This window comes from Micropterus dolomieu, linkage group LG02, assembly GCF_021292245.1.
Source record: "Micropterus dolomieu isolate WLL.071019.BEF.003 ecotype Adirondacks linkage group LG02, ASM2129224v1, whole genome shotgun sequence".
Taxonomy (NCBI): Eukaryota; Metazoa; Chordata; class Actinopteri; order Centrarchiformes; family Centrarchidae; genus Micropterus; species Micropterus dolomieu.
In genome coordinates, this window is record NC_060151.1 from 24,240,063 (window position 1) to 24,262,721 (window position 22,659).

Below are 22,659 nucleotides of genomic sequence, written 5' to 3' on the forward strand. Positions count from 1 at the left end.
AAATTCAAAGCAGTCCATTCAAAGATTCTTATTTAACCACATTCACACAGATTCATGGTAAGTAATCTCAGTAACTATACACTTTGAAATTAAATAATCCTTATACTGGTAGGTTGGATACAGTGTAATGTGTGTAATAAGACCTGCTGTTGAAGAGCTGTGTTGTCCTTGGGGCAAAACACAATGCTCACATGATTATGCTGTGACTTATCTTCTGAGGCTGTGGATGTGTTACTGTGTTTTTTGAATCGATGAGAGAGCGAGCATCTCACTGCTCTCATTGTGTTTCATGTAAGGCTGATGAGAAGAACCAGTCCTTGGGCTGCCATCTGCCTGAGCTTCTGTACCCGGACAGGCCCTGGCTAATGATCTGCAGAACAAACCTCTACTAGATGTGGAGTCGTGAAAAATGGGAAGCTGCAAATTAGGTAGAGTTTGGGGATCATTGAACTTTGTTTTATTACTTTTAACTGTTGTTCACATAAATGTTGTGACAGCTGCCTTTTCTTACTTTGCCATATCTTTTTTGTTTTTTAAATATAGGCTGTGAATAAAGTCAATTTTCTAAGGAATCTCTTCAGAGCATCTACAAGGGGGACAGTGGCATTTTGGAGTAAAGCAAACTAGCTCATACATATCAGACCAGCGTCACTACCACTTGACATTTGCTTGAAGAACCAAGGAAGTTGTTCTGCCATTTGAACTGAAACACAGCTTCCATCTGGATTACCTGCCACTGTGGACTCCTACTACCCAATTGACTCTGTTCTTAATAGATGGGTTCAGCCTTTAAGAGGTTCTGCATGCAGTTCTGCTGCTGCTGCTGTGCTACTGGCGACAACGATGAAGATGAAAAGCAGCCTTTAGTACCGTAAGAAGACATTAGACAGGCCAGAGACAGAAAAGTACTTCACAGCGTACTGCTTTAATTAGTATTGCTGTTGTTATCATCCACAGTTCAACTTGTCACCTAGAGAATTATATAATCCACTGAATATGTATTTTATAGAGTCAGTAAGTTATTATTACATCTGATATATTATGTATCACTATATGAATGTGTAATAATTGTGCTTCTGGGTGCTTGTATGTGTTGGCCGACCACACAGTCAGGATCCGTTGGAGTATTTTAATCGTGAAGTCCAGAAGCGTCGAGATGAGGAGACCAACCTTTGGAGTGAGCCCGGAGACCCAAGCCACTCAGAGAGAGATGACGACCGGGTCCTTTACAGCCTGCTGCAGGCCAGGAACAAGACCCGCATGGGATCCTCGGTATGTGAGGGAGGATTTTCTAGACCGTTCACAGAATAGAGTCGCGAGGCTTCATTCAGTCCCGATAATCTGAGGTTGAAAAAAGAAACCAATTGCATCTTGCACAGTAGTGTAAAATAACCCAAAATCATGCTAACTGGTGCAAAAAAAGATGAAATGTATTTACACAAGGTGCAAACGTGTCAAATAAGTGCAAAAGACGTAAACCATTAATCATAATTTATCTGGAGCTTTATAAAATCATTATGATCACTTATTTAAACCATAAGTCAGCAGGACAATGATGAAACTGTCCAGTTACACAAGAGTAGACCAGAGCAGCCCCTCCTATTAGAGAAAGTAGCCTAGGCTGAAAGAAAATAGTTTTTTGAAAGCATTTTCTTGTTTAGGGCTACCGCCGTCTGAGTGTTGACATAGAGGCCATGAGAGACACCCGTCGTGAAGTCCGAGACAAATGGCAGACAATCCTGGAGAACTTAGGTAACGCTTGACAGATGAAATGTAGGAATGATTGTCACTTCTACATACTGGATAACCAGAAACGGTTTGCCTTCCTCTCTAGGTTTCATGGCGGAGGCAGAATCTTTGCTGACAGTGTCTGCTGGAACCTCACAGGACCGCATGCGTAACGCCCCAGCAGCACGTGACCTGCTTCATACTCTCCACTCTGAGACTTCCATCTTTAACTCCAGAGAACCACCACCAGAAAGATATCTATTCATCCTGGTGAGAGCAGGGGTTTGTCAGGGGGAATCACAGTGATAATTAACTTTGAACTCACACTAATCTCTAAAGCTTCACCCACTGCGTCGGTTGCTTCACCCACTTCTTCTCCTTCTTTGCCTCTTCATAGGATCGTCTCCTGTACCTTGACATAGCTGAAGATTTTTTGGCAAAGGCAAGGCGTTTCTATCCTCCGAAGGATGATTCTGATGAGGAGACCCCGGGCCTTGCCATAAACCTGCCGCTGTTGCTGGCCAGGGTAGAGGCCATGAATGGACAAGCCAATGATGAAGAAGAAGACAGTGGAAGAGAAGATGGAAACTTGAGTGACAGATCCTAAGATCTCCTGGCTGCAGTAATAATAGAAGCAAGGCAGGGGGCAGTAGTCATCAACCCTGGAGACCTGTATGATGGAATTGCATAGCTCTTGCCTTTAAGTGTCTGTTGCCTCATACAGTGTTGCTGTCTTATTGGAAGTTTTAGACTAAACAATATCTTTTTTTTCTCCCCCATCTGCACACCTTGAGTCTTATTCTGTTTTCTCTTGTCAAAATCTAAAAGGGTTTAGCAGATTTTCAGGTAAATGTTAGAGGCGTTAACTGTCTGACTCTTTTTTTTTTTTTGTCTACCAAAGACTTTTATGAAGTTCTGACCCTGTTCATTGTTTAGCTGTTGTGAACCTTCAGGGTAGCGATGTTCTTTTGAGCAGAGCCTCTTTATATTTTGTCCTATGATTATCAGCACTTGTTTCCTTCAATCACATGATTGGTAACCACACTGAATAAATAGCCCAGTAATCTGATGTCAGATTTTTCTTAAAAGTTTCACAAGTATGTGTGTTTGTATGCTCGATACTTTGTGACTCATTAACGTCTGTATTTGGCTTTAAACATTTTGGAAATACAATGTGGTTGGTGTATGTTGAACTTTCAAAGTGGTTGTGTATGTGACCGAGGTGACTTTTAGGTGGTGCATGAGGGTGTTTTTTTCCCTCCAGCAGTTTACTGAAAATGTGAAAGATTTCCAAACTCGCGTGGCAGTTTGTGTATGTGTTCTGGTGTCCAGTTCATGATGAAATAAAGCTCCATCCTAAAGATTGTTATGAGTACAGTTTCACACAATGGTATGAAAACTTCCCAGAGCTGCCTCAAATGATGTAATTCGATTTTCCAGTCATTCAAAAATTACACAGATGATGAGAATAAAATAATTTGTATGACAGCAAACTGAAACTTAAATAGAATTTGCTGCGTTAAAGTCAAGTGAGTATTGAGCAGTGAATCCACAGAAACTGTGACACGAGAGCAACATTCCTTTGAAGTTGAGTACAAGAGTCTTCTTCATCCTGTTCATATGCCCACATGTGGCCTGTGTGTACCGATGGCTGGCTTACACTGTGATCTCCAGACATACCGCGAATCCTGGACTGGTGGTTTGGCGTCTGAGAATCCCACTGGTACCAGACTGGGTTGCAAGATGGATGGTGATGATGGTGTTTTGGTGGTCAGCTGCTGCTTGTTGTTGTCGTTATGTAATAGAGACACTGCTAAGGGCACATGTTTGAACACGGCACCAGCCTGCTGGCAAACACACACACACAAATAGATGGTACACTTGACTCTTTGGTGCTGGTATGAAGCACTAGAGTTGAGTTGCAGATTGTGTGCAGGAATCAATAGAAAGTTTACTTTGCCTAAGATTCCTCTTACTGCAAAGCAAGCACTTTGTGTCAGGATGACTGGTGTAGGAGGCTCCTTTCTGTCCTCTCAAATTCATTCTTCTGTCACAAATAAAAATCCAACTTACTCAAACGTCACAACATTTTGCCTTATTTACCATCTCCAGGCAGCCCAGACTTTATCCTGCAATTGCCCTTCTCCTCCCTCCCATTCCCCATCTCTTTCTCAGTGACAGCTCATTTAAATGTCACTTCTCAGCAGCTGCGGCAGTATTGTTATGCAACAACAAAGTTGTTCCTGGCCGGGGCGTGGCCTGGTGCGGGTAGAGGGAGAAGGACGAAGGGGGGGATCACTGTGACAGGCCTCACCTCATCATTGTTCACCTTTACAGAGCCCCTGGCTTCATTAGCATAGCATGACTCACCCATAAACAGCAAATAAGTGAAAGTCATCTGATGTCTCCTTGCATTTTTAGCAGGTGAATACCCAAATTACAACAGCTTCATTCAGTAAACTATCTATTTTAGTTGGATTGCTCAGGATTAATTTGATTCTAAAAAGATATGATCTCAGCACTGAAAGACCCGAGGACACTAAGTGACTTACTAGGTTTCTGAAATGGCATTTCACGGTTGTCATGGTGTCATAACATGACTGAACGCATGACCCCAGGGACGCCTACGGTGCTCTTCCTCTCTTGTCGCTCTCTCTGATACTGAGCAATAATTTAGAAATGCAATATCACCCTGCTGAAAAGTTACAGAAAGGAAATTGAAAAATTGCTGTACTTGACAGGCAGACTTTTGCATTAGATATACAGGGCATGTGGAAAGGGCAGTCATTTAGACTTAAACGTGAATGTATGCAGTGAAACAGCTACAGATTTAATGTCATAATTTGACAGAAATTGGGCAGTGTGCTTGGTCAGGCTTTTTGTCATTAGAATAATTATGCTCCGTGTGATATGTGATATTTGTTATCTGATGATATGACTTCCTGATGTGGATGAATGAGTCAGAGACAGAGACTGGTAGTAACACCACACCAGCAGACAACTGTCAAGAGTGAGTGTTTGTATGCATGTGTATGTGTGTGTTTCACAGTCTGTAACCTGAGTTGATTATAGCTTGCGTGGTGCTCTGTCACCGAGGTAATGAATCACTGTGGATGGAGCTCTCACTGCTACTGTGAGGCAGCGCACTGTAAAGGCATCCATTAAGGGGGGTTGATGTTATCAAAAGGCACAGCTGTTGTATAAACTCCTTCTGAACTGGATTATGATTTAAAAGTCAGCAGGGTACTCCATAAAGTTCTCTAGCGTTTCACCTTTTATCTCAAAGTGACTGATTTCTGAACCATACATATTTAACCTACATGCCTGAAATATCCTTTGTGTATGAAAAACAGCTGCATCATTGTTATCTTTCCACATTAGCACGGTGTCTCTTGCTGTCTCATGTACATCAAGACCAAAACCTTATTAAGATTCCTGTCAGTAGACTAAACCTGTTGTGTGTGTCTGTCTACATGTTTATATAATCTCAGGACAGATTGTCTCCGTGATACTCTCCCCTCTAAGACACTGTGATCCCAGCTGAAGTGGAAAGTGTTGGGCTGAGTGATTGCAGAGGTGACTTGGCATACAATTTGAGAATCAGGGGATTTTTAGCCCAATTACGCTTAACCCCTTCTCAGTGTGGCTTCCAGCTCTTGGGAAATGAGACACGGAGCACTTGGTGTTGCATGTCAGAGCACACTGATTGTAGAGTGACAACATGGATCAGAAATAGAAACAGGATGTCTATAAAAGTCGTGGATGGACCCGAGCCTTGACATAAACAACACAAAGAGACAGAGAGAGACAGACAGACAGGCGGTGGAAGCCAGGTGAAAAAGCTAGCTGAAGCATCACCGTTTACTCGAACAAACAGTCTCATCACAGGCGCATCACCAGACCTTTAGAGTGATCCACAAGAACCATTGGAGGTGATAAATCTGAGACAGCTCTTCACACAGCAGCGATGATGCCAGTCTGTACAGTTCTGGAGAAGCATAACGGCATGGTGGTGGGAGCTGAGCTGACCTGCAGCGTGCGGGAGGACAACAGGGCTCAGAGGGAGAGCTACTGTGCTGACTGGCATAGCCTCAGTCTCAAGACTCAACCTCAGGACAGGTGAGAACTCACAGACCAACCAGAAAACATTCTGCCATTCCACTTTATGTGGTATTTGTCACCGGTGAATGAGAAGAAACAGGTTTCTACTAATAACATCGTGGCAGTGAATTAAATTCTTCCTTACAGTCATCAGACTAATTTATTTGGCACTTCATGTTAGAACTGTTCTCGTATTGGAAGCAGTCTAATCAAGTAGGTAAATCACAGTGCATGCTCCAACAGTTGCTAACTTCACCTTTTTTCTGATGCCTGCAGGCAGACAATGAACATGAATGACAACTCTCGAAGGGAGACTCTGTCCCGGCAGTGGCAGGCCCGTTCGCTGATGCAGACCTGCCCCTCTGGGGTCTTCAGAGTGGGCACTGTGGAAAGAGGTGTGAGGGAGCACCAGCTGCTGCCAAAAAGAAAAACGCTCCCCTTGCCCATCTTTACCCCTGCAGAGCTGGGTGTCAGGCTTGGACGTGGAGCCCCACACACAGAGGAAGACTTGCAGCCCTTCCCCACCCCAGACGGAGTCTGTCCCAGCAAGAGGACCGTGGACGAAATCACAAGAGACCTCCCCCCAGTCAAGCCAACCCTCATGGAGTTCGCTAAAGATCCCAAAGCCCTGGGTCGCTCCATGTCCCAAGAAGCCCAGAGAGGGTAGAATACAAAAAGAGAAAGAGGGGATATTAGGGAGAGGCGAGAAGGGTGACAGCTGGGAAAGGATAGTCATTGAGCAGAGTGATTCAGGAAAGAGCATGACAAGGTGTTTATAGATTTATCTCTAGTGACATTCATCAAATCCTAAATACTGTAGATCTTTAGCTCTATCTGTGTTTCTTGGCAAACACAGCACCAGGTAAATGTCACGCTTTGTCATTGTTGGCATTTGGTTGTGAGTGGTATTAGAAATGGTTACGTGAAAGCCTTCGCATTGTGATGGAGAGGCACTGTGTGTGTTCTCAGCTGTGCCACAGGCTGATCTCTGTCTGTGCTGGCCAGCTGCCCTCACCATATCTGCTGATCTCTCTGTGGAATTACTGCCACACAACAATTGCATGCACTGGTGCACATTAACCACACTGCAGGCAATTTCTTTTGCCTTTTTTTGTATTGAGAAGTACAAATATTCTTGTAAGGTAAATGTAAGTGTTATGAGGTTTGTCAGATTCATGGATTATATTTGTATTTGGTGGTAAAGGCTTGCAATGAAGCAGAACTTTACAGATGGAAAATAATGTCCAAAAGGAAGAGACACGTTTTGAACTGTAAGGAAAGAAAGAGGGTGAGTCAGAAGGGAAGGGGAGGGGTGACGGGTCGGGGAACATGCCTTGGAGTTGGTCAACTTCCAGGCCTCTGCAAGCCCTTGACACTCTCTGATCTCCGTGAAGAGTACAGAATGCTCTGGCCTGATCACACACTGCAGTTGCACATATGTGTGTGTCCCTTTGGGTGTGTGTGTATGCCGGCTGACACTTTTAATTAAGGGGATTTAGAAAAACGAATAACCTGTTCTTTACTGTGTATTAACTGAATTAACTGATCTGCCTTGTTGGTTGAGTATATATATATATATATATATATATATATGATAGAGGAACAAATACTGTATTAGCTGAGAATACATTGTGGTGTAAATGAATATGAAATGTGTGCAATGATGTTAAAATATTTTTCCTAGATATTTATTATTTTTATTAATAAAAGCGCAGCTGCTTTTCACTCCTATGCCACTGTGTTCTCTTTCGGATGCAACATGAACATGTTCTGATAAAATACAAACCTGAGTGATTGGTCAAAGCTCAATGCAACATGGTTACAAGGATTCTGACCAGGCAGTAACAGCTGAGCTAAGCAGCAAAGGCATTGTTATAAGCCTAATAACACCATCTTGCAGCTTTAGGCAGGTTCATCACTGTACAACACTGTGTAACAGAGTGCTTTAGACTGTATTGATCCCTGAGGATATTGTGTTGTGGACAGAAGAAAATTGGATATAACAAAGAGAAAATGGGATGAATATCACCACAGCAAAAATGAGTTATAGCCTAAACAATGATACGATAAAAAATATAAATAAAAAGAGAATACGTGAATAACAGCAGCCGTAAACCATACGGAGGATGAAAAAACAATCAAAACAAAGGAATTGATTAATATGGAAAATAATGCATTTTGGGAGGCACCATGATAAAGAAAAAGCTGTGACAGTGCCCACCACCCTGTGAACAATCCCCACGTCACCATTTTACATCCCTCATTTATCTTTCATGTTCCACCTCCTGTGTTTGTCCTCAACACTGTTCCCTTGTTACTGTGCAGTGCTTTAATGGATGCAATGCATCGCCTCCTCTCTAAATCTACAATTTACTCAATCTAATTGATCAATTATTTGTTCTGCCATTAGCTGCCCTTCTCAAATCTCAGTCCTTCTGAATGTATTTGCCTCTTTAACCCCTTCTGACCTACTGTCCCCCCTCTTTCTTGCCACTCTTGCTCGTGTCTCTATGATAGGCAGTGTGTGGTGGTTTGATATTAATAGCTGGGTAAACATTGGCATTACCCTGGAGACAGTGGAGAGACAGCCGTATTGGCACATTCTTCCCATTTGAGCTCTTAATCCTTGTGTTTTATCAGAGATTTGGGTGTGCTGCCTTCACCCCCATCTTTAAAATTACCCTCCCACACTGCTGCTGAAGTTCTGTGTTCCCTACCCTGCACTGTCACAGTACAGTCCAAACTCCAAATGAACCTCCAAACCCTGAAACTATTTTCAGTAGATGCCAAGGAATGTGGGAATTGTGATGGCATCTGTTGTCACAGACAAATCTAGTAAATTGACATTGAAATTCTTTCCTATGCCTCAGCTGTCTCGGCTACATGGAGCTCACTGTATCCTATTTGGCAACTCAACCTGCAAGCAAGTTAATGCAAATCTCACTGCACATTAACTCAACACTTTTTCCTTTACCTGAGTTTGAACCAGTAAGGAAAACACTCAAATGCTTCACCTGATTTTTGTACTTAAACATAGCCAAAATGTTCAGTTTCATTTGCAAATGGCCCTATTTTCATGCACGTTTCTCAATTCTGTTACCTTTATTGTCATTACCTGTAGGGATTGAGTAGTGTGCCTCCTCTAATCCTTCTAAGTACTCATCACAGCGTATTTAAAGACAAGGTCACACAGTGTTACACAGCAATACATCTTATATGGTGTCACACTCTTGCTATGTTGCCCACAGCGGTATGTGGCCTACATCATCACTATAGCATGCAGAGTCACAGTGAGTGCTTGTCAATACAGGAATACATCTTGTGTAGCTGAGGTATAGTTGCCATTCCACTTCACATCTGTTGCTGCTCCCTACTGGATAATATGGGTAATGCAGGTTGAACAAAGTAAAGGTATGAATATGTCTTTAAACACACAGCAAACACACAATATCATATTTATTCGCTTGTTTCATCTATTGTAAATTAACATAATTGTAATACTTAAGACAATATCAACTATAAGTATGAAATCATAAATCTATTAGTGAAGACAAATAAATTCAAGATTGTTTTTTCCCTACTTGTGCCCATGAAAAAATACATTTGGTCAGTGAATTAATCATTGCTCTCTCTTCTTCTCTTCTTCTGCCACAGCAGCACTGTTGTTTTCTATAGAAAAAAAACAAGATATAAAACATTACACAAATCTAAAGCATCTGATGAATTCATCTCTTCAGCCATTCACAATCAACAGCACCACAATCACTAGCAGCATCCCCAGTCAGCACCCTTCACATCCTAATTACTTGAAACTTGCTGTTGTCACCTCTCTTGTCACCCTGCTTTGAAGTGCACTATGACAGCACGGGAGCAGATTGTGTTAATCGGCTGTTGGCTCGGTGTTGCTGTGTGGTTGTTTTTACCTGCTGCGGGAGTGACGTTGACTCCCACAGTCACAGTGGCACTGTGTGGGGAAGGAGGAGGGGCAGCATGCCTGGTCACACAAGACATAAAGCTATTCATCAGTGTATTACGTACCTTTTACCTTTACCTTTGCTCATGTGGTATGAATGAGCAATGATCAAAAGTCCAAAGCCCAATAATAATGCAGTGCAGTGATCTAAAACCCAGTTTTGCAGTTTAGTAAATGGATGGCAGATGCTTAGGTACTATTCCTAAACCTATTTAGCAATGTTGAGTCTTTTTCTGGACTCAAAATTGCAGAGAGAGATGGGAAGTCTTTCTCATTGTCTCATAAAAGTGTGACAGAAAGGAGCTTAGTTTAGATTTTCAAGGGTATACGTAAAATTCTTTTACAGCTACTTTTTCTACTTTTCTAATAGTGTTGACTGTTGCTGAAAGGGTGAGAACAGGTGCTTCAAGCACAGCCCGGTAGACATGATGCATCTCTTCTTCCTCCCCTGAAATGTCTCATAAAAATAGGTTTTGGTGAGCTGTACTGAATGTGTTGTTATGAGTTACATGAGTTGTAACCTCAATTTAAGGTGCAGAAATATCACTCTGTTTCAAACTTTCCAAACATCTATTCTCTATTCTGGAACAAGCTTTAATCTCGAGTTAATTTCATCAAGGTGATAAATTAGGAAACGCAGACCTTCTACCTGAAACATTTACCATAGAAGCTCAGCTAATGTGAGATTTATAAAGAATGTCCTTAAAATAGATTTCTTGCAAAATTTGCCTAATATTTGCCCTCGATTAAGATAATAAAATCTACAACATCACACACCGATTCATTTAAATTAAAGTCCTGCCACACCTGAAGAAATGATCACCCATTGTCTCCAAAGCATGAGTAAGCTTGAGGAATGATTTTCATGGAAGAATACACTGGTTGAAATTGCAGCACACAGTGGAGCCTCTCTTAAATGAAACCTCATAGATTTGCTTTGTCTGTCAAAATTAATTCTGGCGCCTGCTATAAAACCATCTCAGCGTGCCAGAAGGAGATGATTTCATGCAAACTGCCTCTTAAAGGAAAATACATCTGATTACTTTTCAGGTTGTTTCAGAGTGATGAATGCGCATTTGATATTTTACTTTGTCTGACAGTTAATTCTCTGTACCACCAATAATGAGTTAAAATTAAATTTAACGGCCACGCAGGAGCTCTGATCACCTGTCTCTGTGTGGTGGAGAAGAGTCGGGTTTGTTGGGGTCTTGGTAGACAAGTGTGGCCTGATGCAGGAGCCATGCTGGGTAGGCTGGCTGGTAATAGTGATGGTATATCTCTGGGTCAGCCTCATTCTCTTGTATTATCACCAGATCCCTGGGAGTCTGACATATTGAAAAAGAAAAACAGTCCAGCTTTATTTCTGGGCGCAAGACTAAGGTCATTACAAAGTTCTCAGTGCTAAAGTTTTAGTCCAGTATCTGTCATACTATGACCATAGTTTTCCAGTGCAATTCAACAAATATGAGTTATAGACTCCTATATTTTGTTATAACGCCCGACAGCACCTACAAATCCTCTAAATTCCCTGCAAAGCAATACTGATGTCTTGAAACATGTTTTTAATTTGTGAAGTCCGAAATTGTTCATGTGGAGTGAAGATTTTGTTTTGAAGTTAAAAAGAATTCCATTAACTTTTTCCAAGATAAGGGTGATACATTCAAACTCATTTTCATAATACAAGTTATGGCCAAATTCACTTTTTCCAATTCAAAGTCCTTAACTCATTCTCTCAACTAAACGGACCCTGATCTTTATCTGGTACGCACCGCAGGGCCCGACGGAGAACCGGAGTATCCGAACAAGCTGAGGGCTGACATGGTCATGTTGTTCATGATGACCTGGTTCATCTGGGCATTCTGGATCATCATCAGCTCTACAAGGTCTGCATGTTGAGAATATTACACCCGCCCACACACACACACACACACACACACACACACACACACACACACACACACACACACACACACACAGCATCTGAATATCTTCTGATTGACTAATCCTTTGCAGGGAATTGCTATTGTGTCTTCTTCCCTCTGGGTGACTAGGTTATTAACCCGCATTGTGTCAAACCGCTATTGGTGAATGTAAGTTGCCAAGATTCATTTTCTCAACCTCCTTGTCACTCAGTATTTGTTCGGCAGTGACTCACCTTGCTAAATTATTTAACTCCTTCCCAGCAATGTAAATGCGCTTTCTGACCAAGATTTAGGAAGGTCTATTCAAGTTACTATAATTCCTCTGTCATTAAAATCAAATTTTATAGGCTATATATTTAAATACATGACTGACTTTAGTTTTAAGTGATGTTTGTCACCCTGATAAATTATTTAATACTATCCAGGCAATATGAATGATATCTCTGGGCAACAATTGTTTGTTATCTCCGTGATGCAACACTCAGCAACCAGACAAACTTAGTGATACTTCCCTGTCTGTGGGGATTACATCAATTCCATAGAATGTAGCAATAATGTCAGCTAATGCAAGTCTTAGTCAAAGAACATGTGAGTCATTGTAATATGTGATTTGCGGTTGGGCTGGATTAGACTGGCACTTATCTATCTCATGGACAACATTTCTCAAATATAACATGCAACTGCTGCATCTTCTGCAGGGATATTGTTTTGTCAGTAGTGTCAATTTCCGTGCTTTTTGCCACATTTTTTAAAATTGAAAATCATTTGCAGGATCAAAATGTTCTTTCTTGTTCGGTAGCTTCACAAAATGACAAATCCATATTAATAAACCCAGAATTTCAACTCAACAAATGAAAGCAAATGAGATAATCAAATTCACACAGTTGGCAGTCAAGGTAGAATAGACACTATTATATCAGCCATCAAGTGCTGTTATAACAGAGAAGAGTGTGTCATCTCTAATATCTGAGACACTGCCGATCTATACTTTACACCCAGCAGAAATGTGCAGTTTGGTAAGGCCATTTTCAGTGCAAAAAACTATAAATAAATGAATAAATACACTGTTTCCGACAGCAGAAAGAGAGTGATCCATCTGCTAACCATTTACCTTGTCCTGTCACTGAAATGACAACAATCTGGTTACAAATCATCAAATTAGTTTCCAGCATTTGCACCAAAATGCTTCCTGCAACTAATAGTATGTGCCAAACAACAAGCTTTAATTCAGTTTAAGTTAGAGCACGGGGTTGTGCTTAGGCAGCCATGATAACGGTTTCCAAAATTCATATGCGCAGTAACAATTGTTTGATGTTTTTGGAACACATTAATATTACATTAAGTGTTGGCTGGTCACAAAAAGATGCTGCTGGAAGACATTTTTAACCTCTGAATCTCTGAACTAAATGCCATTGATGCCTTTATCAATTCAATTAAATTCGAACAACTTTATTTATCCCGGTAAGGCAATTCAATTTTAGTCTGCCAGCTGTCTCAAACAAGACAAAAACAACAACTACAATCAATCAAGCATTCAGAAACCCTGTCAATGACATCATATAAGCATTTGGGCACCAGAGCAAAGCAGCGAATACACAGGTCGCAATACATGGACCAAGCAGGGACCATAATAGATAAATAGTAAATAAATACAGAGGCTTACAGAGGTTAGCAGTTGTAAACAGGGCTGACCTGTTGCAACCTGCTGCAGCACTTGCACATGAATTTAACACACACTCTAACACACAAACTGATGCACACACATTTTATGTAATTGTCAAATGTCTCCGGAGTACTATCATAAATAATATATCTGAGTGCTTGCTAGCAAGCTGATTTTGTGACAGACAGGCAAGAACAGAAGTGAGTGTGAAATCCTGAGATTTAGTTTGTGTGTGGTGACAGTCTGCCATACCCTCCTTGACGTGACTACCAGGCCTGATGGAAGGAGCGGAGCCAGGAGGCATCACGGTCGCTGGGAGCTGCTGCAGGATAGTGGTGGGCTGCTGAGGAGACTGGAGAGGAGAGATGGGACTGTAATGAGGCTCTCTGCCTGGAGGCACAGTGGCTGAGAATAAACTGCAGCATCTACCTATACAGGAGGTGAATCTCCACTCCACAGGAAGGGGGACAAGGATTATCTTGCCATATGCAAACAATATTAAAAACATCACTTATTATAATATTAGAAATTATTGTATTTTGGCATAAGAATCAGGATCAACAATGGGCTTTGTGTTTGAGCTACACAGAGAGAAGTTATTCAGTGGTTGGTAAGGGATTATTCTCAATTGGATACATTAGAAAATCTTGCTGTCTCTTACTAGTTTCTCCATACCTTCCCTGGCTTTAATAAGGAAACAATAAACAATAAGCAATAAACGGCAAGTCCAAACTTCTGAATGTAAACATTCTTACTTATTTAGAACATTTTGTTGTAACACATCACACAAAATAAAACCTCCCTTTCATTCAATTGTCCCTTCCAGCTCCCTTACAATCAAGATGGCGGTAAAGATAACTAAAACTGGTATTTGTTAATCTTGTTTCGTGCACGTCTTTAGTTGTTCATAACATAACGGGTATGGAATTTATCTGCAAACTCTCCGGTTCAAGATGAGACCAAACTTTTCCAATGATAATGACGTTTCTGAGCCACAGCAAAGGCCAAAATATGGCTTGGTAAGCCTTGATTTTAACCTAGCTGACTGCCAGAAATGTCTTTTGCTATGTCGTAATGAATATGGTAAAACACTGTTGAGAAGACAAAAGTCTAAGCTTGAAGATAGGCTCAGTCAATAAAATAGGTACAGTGTAAAAAAAATAATAATGTAATTATAGTGCAGTAGTATGCAAGTTTAGCTTTGGATAGATACACACACACACCCACACCCACACGACCAAAAGCATGATCAAGAGCTAAAATGATGCACACTTACAGTAAACATCTGAAAAGCATATGGATCATATGGCTCAAAGTGTGGATAAATATCTTCTGTCCATGCCATATGTGAAAGCTTCAGCTGATATTATTTACACGATCGTCAGTATGTAATTCTAACCTGTTTTCTGAAATGCTAGGCACACAGTAGCAGGTTGCCAAGGTGCCAAAACACAAGCAACAGTCTGCAGACGCATATGCACACACACTCACCCACACAACGCATCCACACGCCAAATAACAGACACACTCCCTCCCTCTGTGATTAACATATTGACCTTCAGTATGCAGTACAGGTTATTTGTGTAAGCTCATGTTGGAAGCTAAAAGCAGAGCAGCTGGTAACTCAAAGAAAGAACTAAAGCAATAATACAATGCTCATTAAAGCATCCACCCACTGTGGACTTTTTTATGTTTTACTGTTTTACAACTGTGAATCACAGTAGATATAATTTGTTTTTATGTCACTTATCACACGGGGAAAAAATCTCTTGAATGTCAAAGTAATAAATATCTACAATTCATTTTAATTATAACGGAGGCAGGCGTTTTAGATATTCGTAATTGTAAATGATGTAAAACTTTTTTACTCAAATGTATGAGTCAACAAGTAGTAATTGTTGTGCTAATAAGATATTTATCCAAATTGACACAGAGAAAGATATATCAAACTGTTTTCATATAACATGCAAGAAAAATTGCAATGCATAACACATTTTACAGAAATGTAGTGTTAACACTTTTGTTGATGTCTGTGAGTTGTATAGAAAGCAGTATACAATCAGAGGTCAATACAACTGTGACTTTGTAACACTTCAGCCATTTGGAAACTTATAAACAGAGTTAAAAAAATGGATTTGTGTTTTGTAATTTGCCACTTTGCTCACAAAACTGGTGCAACAGCTCCGTGGTAAATCACAAATAAATCTAACTCGGCCCGGTTTTTCTCACTCAGCCGTGCCATTTAATTGAGAGACAATAGTGTCCATCAACACAGACAGACACTCAAAAGGTGAGTGAATTTAATCTGCAAGCTGGCATTTGTAAGTATATTATTTTATTTTCCAGTAGTTAAAATGTATGCAGCTGGGACACTGAAACATGTTAAGAGAGCATATGAAATTAAAAATGTAAAAGACACATTCTCTACTTATTTAAGTGTGTGAACACAGACAGAGGGGGAGCTGCTTACATTATGGCACATGGCTCAGTTACATGATAAAATATTTATGTGCTGCCAAATGGCTATAGTATTACAACAGGTGATAACATAGACCACATCCTTAATCAACAACCTGGAGACTAAACAGTTAAAAATAATGTACATATAGAATAAGTAACACTTGATTTATACCCCCCTTCCACCATTTACTATTTTGCATTTGTAAGCAAGCTTTATAGTTTTATTATATTTTTATTTGTTAAACACTATTGACACAGTATAACATAGTTTTTATTCACTTTGTCATCGAAATACCCATGTCAGAACATTATAAGTCATTTAAAATCTTCCAAAATACGAAGAACTATTTTTTTAGATATTCACACAAGCAATTTAAACCACTAAGCAGCTGATGAATTCACATTGTACACTACAGCCACAGTGTTGTGTTTTAGTCAGTGGTTGAAATGGAAATGTTTTTTTTGTTAAGTGTGTTCATGAAACAAATATTTATTTGAACACACCACAAATCCAGCTACTGTCCATTAAATACAGATTTAATTGAAATTTTTTCAAGTTTTAACCCCCCAAATGCAGTCTCTACCCCTCAATTTTTGTCCCCATATGCGCATTCAGGTTAAAGTCCCCACTGGGATATAAAAACATGAGAAACACACACACACAGAGCAAAGTCAGTGGTCAGCAGAGCAGAGAGGCTCAAAGGTTAATCGGGTTAACAACACCTGAGCTTGTTACTGTAAGTAAGTGCAATCAAACCTTCATGAGTAAAAAGCCAATACTTAATAAATACAACTGTTCAACAAGCATAAACATGTAGAAAACATATATAGAATATGAGGTAAATAGTGAATTTGTTAACATTACTGTTGCTGCCCTAGAAACAACATTTAGTTATATTATAACAATACAAAATAGATTGTGGTGGTTCACTTTCCTCAATCACTGGCATATCTAGTTGATCTTGATTATTTGACGATTCATGTGTTTATTGTTGTTGTTGACGGACAGGAGAAGAGAGGAAACAATGCAGTGGAGAGGAGCGCAGAGCAGGAGGGGAGGGGAGACAGCATGAGAGCAGCAGAGCAGAGAATAATACAAATAATAATTTTAAGTAACTTTAGTAAGAGATTTATCAGCGAGATTGTTATGTAGCTCCCACGATAATGTGTAAACGCAAAACGAATTTGTTTATAAATTTGAATGTAATTTAATTTTCCGGTGATACCACAGAAGATTATTTTAAAACTTTCATACCTTAAAATTTGTTAAAATTAAATCTTTTTCTCGGGGTTGACAGAGAACACTAGTGAGCACATGCAGAGTAAGTTTCATCGCCATGTGATACAGTTGTTTTAAATTGCCCCCAGTCTCCCCACAGGTAGCATTAATATTTAAAATAACTGTGATGAGGCCACAGGTGTGAGTTTATAGAGTGCTCAGAATGCGTCAACAATGCGTGTATAATAGATGGTTACAGCCTGAGCTTCACTATGGCAGACGACACTAATTAGCACACAGTTTTCACTATACCACTCTGCCTTCCAACTCTTCTTCCCTCCTCAACCCTCCTCACTCCCTGTCAGTGGAAGGGGCCTCTACACCCCCATCACATCTCTAGCTCTGTAATTAAAACGCTGTAATCTCAGTGGATCGTCTCTATTTTTAAAAGCCCCCTGTTATCGTGTGGGTAAAGTGACACAAAGGGAAGCATCAAGCAGTGAAAGAGGAGGAGGAGGAGAAGGAGGAGAGGGGGGAGACAGGAACAACGCAGCAGCAGGTGATGACCAAGTCTGTGATGAGGAATGTATTTAAATGAGGAAAGTAATAAATTATGTTTAACTAGCCTAAAGATAAATCTCATCCTGCCATCCAGTGAAGCCTACGCACCTTACATCAAAGCCTCTGTGATAACAGATTGTTTTTTTATTGGAACAAAAAGAACACAAAGAGAGACACACTTCACAAATACCACTGAAATGCGATCCACATCTCAGGTGAATGTTTGAGAAATATATATATCTCTGGACAGCTTTAACACCATCAAGCAAGGCTGGGCAAAACTTCAATATCATTATCATTCACTGGAATTATATATCGTGTCAGCAGTTAAAAGCTAATAAAAGGGTTATTGAAGTATTGTTTCCCAAATTTGAAAACTTTTCTGTAATGTATAAAAGTAACGCAATTTTTTGTTCCATTTAACGCCAGTGTGGTTATTTTATATGTGATGCTGTAAACAACAGCCATATTGCAGTAATAGTAATAGTAGTGTAAACATCTATAAAATGCCAAATTACAAGTAAAGGTTCTGCATTCAAAGTATTACTTAACTAAAAGTACATCAGAGTATCAAAAGTAAAAGTGCTCATCATGCAGAATGTCAGTGTTATATTAATACTGGATCGTTACTGATGATGTATTCATATGTAAGCAGTACTTTAATGTTGTAGTTGGTCGAGGTGAAGCTAATTTGAACCACTTAATACACTGTTTAATCTTTATCAATGCGTCATATTTATTAAATTGATCTTGTGTTTTGTATCTAAAATTCTAATCTGAAAAGTAAGTAAAAAGTTTAACTATGACAAGTTAAACTATAAAGTAGCATAAAATGAAAATACTAATAATATGGAGAACAGTGAGGCTACACATGGTCATGAGACAAACTCGTCTACTGGTTATTTAAGGAACCATATATATATGCATCTATGAAATATGTCAAATATGAAGGAGACCCTGGAGTTTGCTGTCACTTAAACAGCTCTCTATATAGAGACTGGCCTGCTGAGGTATGATTAAATTATTTGCACTTCTCAGTAATATTTAATCACACACACACGCACACACAGAAATGGCCATCAGTGTTGGTTTAAGGGTTAGCTCATTGCATTAGGAATAATTTATTCATACCTCAGGGGTGAAGAGGGAAGGCCATAAATGAAGATGCCAGGCAGTTCACTTTGCATGCAAGCTAACAACATCAAGCAAATTAGCTGAATGTTCTGCTGAACACATTAAAAGCAAATAGCATGGCATCACTGTTGCCTAGAACTTGCTGCATTTCTTCAAATGTTATCCCATTAGTACGCTGGTGTTCTCAGGAGATGTCATCAGCATCGGTCGGGAGATGGTGACAGTAAGATGGCAGATTTTAAGTTAAAGCTCTTATCATTAGTCCATAAGTCTGACTCACTTTCAACCCCCCTAATACACACACACACACACATACACACACATATCTCTCCTTTGCCCCACACCCCCTGCGGCATCAGCTCAAGAACATGGCCATTACCTTTCCTCGTTCCTATGGCAACACCGCCCTGCAGCCCTTCTGTGGTGGTGGCAGTGTGTGTATCTATGTGTTCACAGTACTGTGCGTGTGTGCATTGTGTGCTGCGGTTTGTTTAGATAATGTCGGCGAAGAGTACGATAAATTTTTTCAAGGTTTAATGTCGTCCTCATCCCCTCGTTGTCTGTCACTGATGAACGTGCACAGCTCAGAGCCTAAAGAAAGATACCACTCAACAAAAGATAGTCGAAGTTTTGGGAAATGACTGCTCACATATTGCCGTCTAGTGGGTCTTAGTGAGTTTGTAATAAGTTTCCAGCCGTGCCGTCTCTGATTAGAACTGGACAGTCAGAAAGGCTCGGTTCGTTCTCATCAGGGAGCTTTAAAAGTTACCTCAACCCCTTCAGGGAAGCAGACATTTGGAGCTTTCGCAGTGGCAATGTTCTGTAATGGTGAATGAAAAAAGGAGATATGAAAAGAGATTATATCTAGAGACGACTAGCACAAAAGTGACATGACAGAGCCGAAATAAAGTGAAGTACAGGGCAGCCAGGGTGGATGTTATTCTTTTTTTGGCCGGCCACTGTCTGGCATGTAGGGATGAGGTAGAAAGAGAGCCAAAGAAGCAATGTGAGATAAGGCTTTGAATATATCTGCTCTCACTCTCTTCTTTTTTCTCTTCTCCCTAAGGAGGAGGGCTGACTGACAGACACTCCCCACCACTACCTCCTCCCCTGGCTATGGGTGAGCTTTGAATGGTGCCTACCACCAACTCAAGGCAATTAACACTTCTCTGTGCACTGAGTTTAGTAATACACAATAAACTATTTAGTCACATACACTAATTATCTTGCATTTGGCCATTTAAATGTAAGTGGTTGGGGGTTATGTGTAGGTTTTGTAATGATGCTGCAGAACAGTGCGCCAGTTTATGGTCAATACAAGTGATTGTCACTGGAAATCAATGGTATGAAACACACCATCCCCTAGAGAGGATGCGGTCATTAGAGAAAAGCATATTAATGCCATCCGCCTTAGACAGAATAAGTTCTGTGGGATCTTTATTGTGGGCTTGATTAGTCCCATGGTGATCATGTCCATCTAAGGCAGCCAAGCTGGTGTCATTGTGTCTCAACTCCCTCTCATCAGTGCTCCTCTCTGAATGCTGACTTAATCAGACACAAACTGTGCCAAGCTCCTTTCTTCTGTTTTGATCTGACCTCCCCAGTGCCATGCTGTCTCCTTGCTCTGACTGGATATGTGTGTGTATCCAGATGCAGGATTGACCTGAACGTGATCCTCGATTAAATACAGAAACTGAGATGAAAGATGGTTTAGTGCACGCCATCCCTCATGAGAATTAGATTTAACCTTACTGCCGAAGGCCTGCACAGACGATGAGCCTGCGCGGAATTATCCTCCATCTAAAACTTCCTTCAGGTTGGAGGCTTGTTAGATAATTTAATTTAGAATAGTTTATGATTTCCACAATGAGAGGTTGGGCACAGAGGAAAGAACATGTCATTCTCAATAGAAGTACATCACAGACTGATGTACCTGTTCTGCTGCTTTTTCTCTCAATGCATAACAGCTGCAGTGCAGAATCAGATTGTTGGGGCCACCTGTGCTGCTAGAGATCACACTACCACTGACTTTCTCTCTGTTTATTTCATTTTGTTGCAGACATCTGTTCCTTCTGAATGTGATTAAGCTCTTTACACAAAGTAGCACATTTGAGAGCTAACCCTGTGAATACTAAGTATTAATTTGCATATTGTGTGTAATGACAAAATGATTTAGGGTTTGGATTTAAGAGTCCCACCTTTTTAACTTTTCATAACCACTGCCTCTTTAAGATTATGGCCGCAATTAAAATTGTGCTTTTTAAAAACACAATATTAATTGATGAGTAGTGTCCTCATCCCTTAAGAAGTAAATTAGGTGGATAATTAATTTCTTTTAACTATAATGCTTTTGCTGTTCCGTATTTTCACTGGCACATTCCTTTTCCTTTATGTCCCAAAGCCACATTTCCACTTAATGTATTTTTAAACCCAACATTGGTGTATTATCGCCGTCAACTTCTTGTTGTTCTTTATTACCTACTCATTTCATTCACTATTACATGACATGACAACATGTGTTTGTATGAATTCAACAGGACTGCCGGTTCATAGTGTCTGAGTAAGAGACATTTTTGAGAGTCCAGACAGATAGAAAGCGTCATGAAAGGATAGGGACAGAGCTGCTGGAGCGAAAACACACTGACACACTGACAGGTGAAGTTCAGCACCAGGCAGGTAAAAAAGCATGGTGACACATCACATCACCCAAAAAATGAAGAATGCCTTCGGGTTATAACTGACAGCACAGTGTTAATATGAAATCAACAACAGTCACTTTGGCAAATGATGCTCACATTCACGCTGATAATACACGCAGCATAGAAACACATTTGTGAGTGTGAAATGATGTAGGTGTATCATTTTGTGGATGGAATGCATTAATTGAGCTAAGTGTTTATTTGTTTGTGTGTGATATGTGCGTGTGTGTGCGTAATCACCAACTTTTCAACTTCATGGTGTTGTGGGTAATGGAAAGAAAGAGGCAATTTTGTTGTGTGTTGTTCATTTGCCCGCACATAATAGATTTATTTCAAATTTATGAGTTTGAATGCAAGGACTATTTGCTGAATGGGATGCGACACAATTTGCCTGGAGTGATGTGGGCGAAAGGCGTGTGTATGTGTGTCTGTATGTTTATAGCGCTTTCAGTGTTTTGCAAAATTCCACCAGTTTCAATGGGCTCAAGCCAGTGAAGGGTCTCACAACAGTTACGAAAAATAATAGAATTGCAAACATTGTGTTTTAGTGAGGGCATTAGTGAAACAGCTTTGACAGGCTGTGTATACCACTTTCTATTGTTTATGTGTTTGTGTGTGTGTGGACCAAAGAGAGTGTTGAGCATGCACTGACCTGTGTGAGCTATGAAATGAATTGAATGGGGCTGAGAAAGGCCACTTCATCCTTGTGGGACCTGCGTTGGCATAGAAAACAGATCTTTTGTGTATCTTGCCCTCTAATCAAAAATACTGAGGGAATAAAAAATGGCTTTCTCTGCAGGGTCGCCTATGCTGACAAATCTGTATTGTGTCAAACTTTTCTGGCGAAAAGCACAACAAGATTCACAACAATATATTAGGTACTTTGACGCAAAGCCGAGTTTCTTGGGAGAGCTTTCTTTATTACAGTGCTGAATGCCACTGCTGGTTTAATCACCATTATTTCTGTCATGATTTCATTTCCAGTGCATGGTTCATTATTTTCTGTCTCTCTTGCAAAAGGTCAGTGGTGGCGCTTCCTGAGACGCAAATGTACAGTAGCTCCACAGAGAGAGAGCTTGAAACATAACAAACCTGCACAACTGTACACATGTTGATTGGGGTGAAGGGTTAACATGTTAATGTGTTGTTCTTGCACTGACACTGCAACATAAGACTATTAATAGCCTTTAAATGCACTT

General features: G+C 40.3%; 3 protein-coding genes across 3 annotated transcripts; 2 read left to right on the plus strand and 1 right to left on the minus strand.

The window, feature by feature from the left end:
- The first annotated feature begins 267 nt into the window (after positions 1–267).
- Positions 268–3,094, plus strand: mreg (melanoregulin). The gene is made up of 6 exons (XM_046034968.1): positions 268–428; positions 544–871; positions 1,110–1,272; positions 1,662–1,752; positions 1,835–1,998; positions 2,126–3,094. Exons 2-6 carry the CDS (start codon positions 777–779, stop codon positions 2,333–2,335), a joined length of 723 nt encoding a protein of 240 aa, XP_045890924.1. The 5' UTR covers positions 268–428; positions 544–776; the 3' UTR covers positions 2,336–3,094.
- A 2,318-nt stretch (positions 3,095–5,412) lies between these two features.
- Positions 5,413–7,110, plus strand: LOC123964767 (titin-cap (telethonin)). The gene is made up of 2 exons (XM_046041536.1): positions 5,413–5,847; positions 6,106–7,110. Exons 1-2 carry the CDS (start codon positions 5,696–5,698, stop codon positions 6,494–6,496), a joined length of 543 nt encoding a protein of 180 aa, XP_045897492.1. The 5' UTR covers positions 5,413–5,695; the 3' UTR covers positions 6,497–7,110.
- Positions 7,111–9,448: 2,338 nt separating this feature from the next.
- On the minus strand, positions 9,449–13,678 carry LOC123967297 (proline-rich protein 29-like). Its single transcript, XM_046043363.1, has 5 exons — positions 13,640–13,678; positions 11,572–11,687; positions 10,970–11,127; positions 9,753–9,823; positions 9,449–9,498 (listed from the first exon to the last, which is right to left on the minus strand). Exons 2-5 carry the CDS (start codon positions 11,671–11,673, stop codon positions 9,449–9,451), a joined length of 381 nt encoding a protein of 126 aa, XP_045899319.1. The 5' UTR covers positions 11,674–11,687; positions 13,640–13,678.
- Positions 13,679–22,659: the final 8,981 nt, after the last annotated feature.

Excerpts from the sequence above, each read along its gene's own strand:
- LOC123967297 (XM_046043363.1), bottom strand. The coding sequence starts at position 11,673 with ATGATGATCCAGAATGCCCAGATGAACCAGGTCATCATGAACAACATG. Across the intron at positions 9,824-10,969 it reads TCTCCACCACACAGAGACAG|GCATGCTGCCCCTCCTCCTT; the intron begins GTGATCAGAGCT and ends TTGTGTGACCAG. Across the intron at positions 9,499-9,752 it reads CAACGTCACTCCCGCAGCAG|AAAACAACAGTGCTGCTGTG; the intron begins GTAAAAACAACC and ends TTTTTTCTATAG.
- LOC123964767 (XM_046041536.1), top strand. The coding sequence starts at position 5,696 with ATGATGCCAGTCTGTACAGTTCTGGAGAAGCATAACGGCATGGTGGTG. Across the intron at positions 5,848-6,105 it reads AAGACTCAACCTCAGGACAG|GCAGACAATGAACATGAATG; the intron begins GTGAGAACTCAC and ends TGATGCCTGCAG.
- mreg (XM_046034968.1), top strand. The coding sequence starts at position 777 with ATGGGTTCAGCCTTTAAGAGGTTCTGCATGCAGTTCTGCTGCTGCTGC. Across the intron at positions 1,273-1,661 it reads AGACCCGCATGGGATCCTCG|GGCTACCGCCGTCTGAGTGT; the intron begins GTATGTGAGGGA and ends TTTCTTGTTTAG. Across the intron at positions 1,753-1,834 it reads GACAATCCTGGAGAACTTAG|GTTTCATGGCGGAGGCAGAA; the intron begins GTAACGCTTGAC and ends CTTCCTCTCTAG.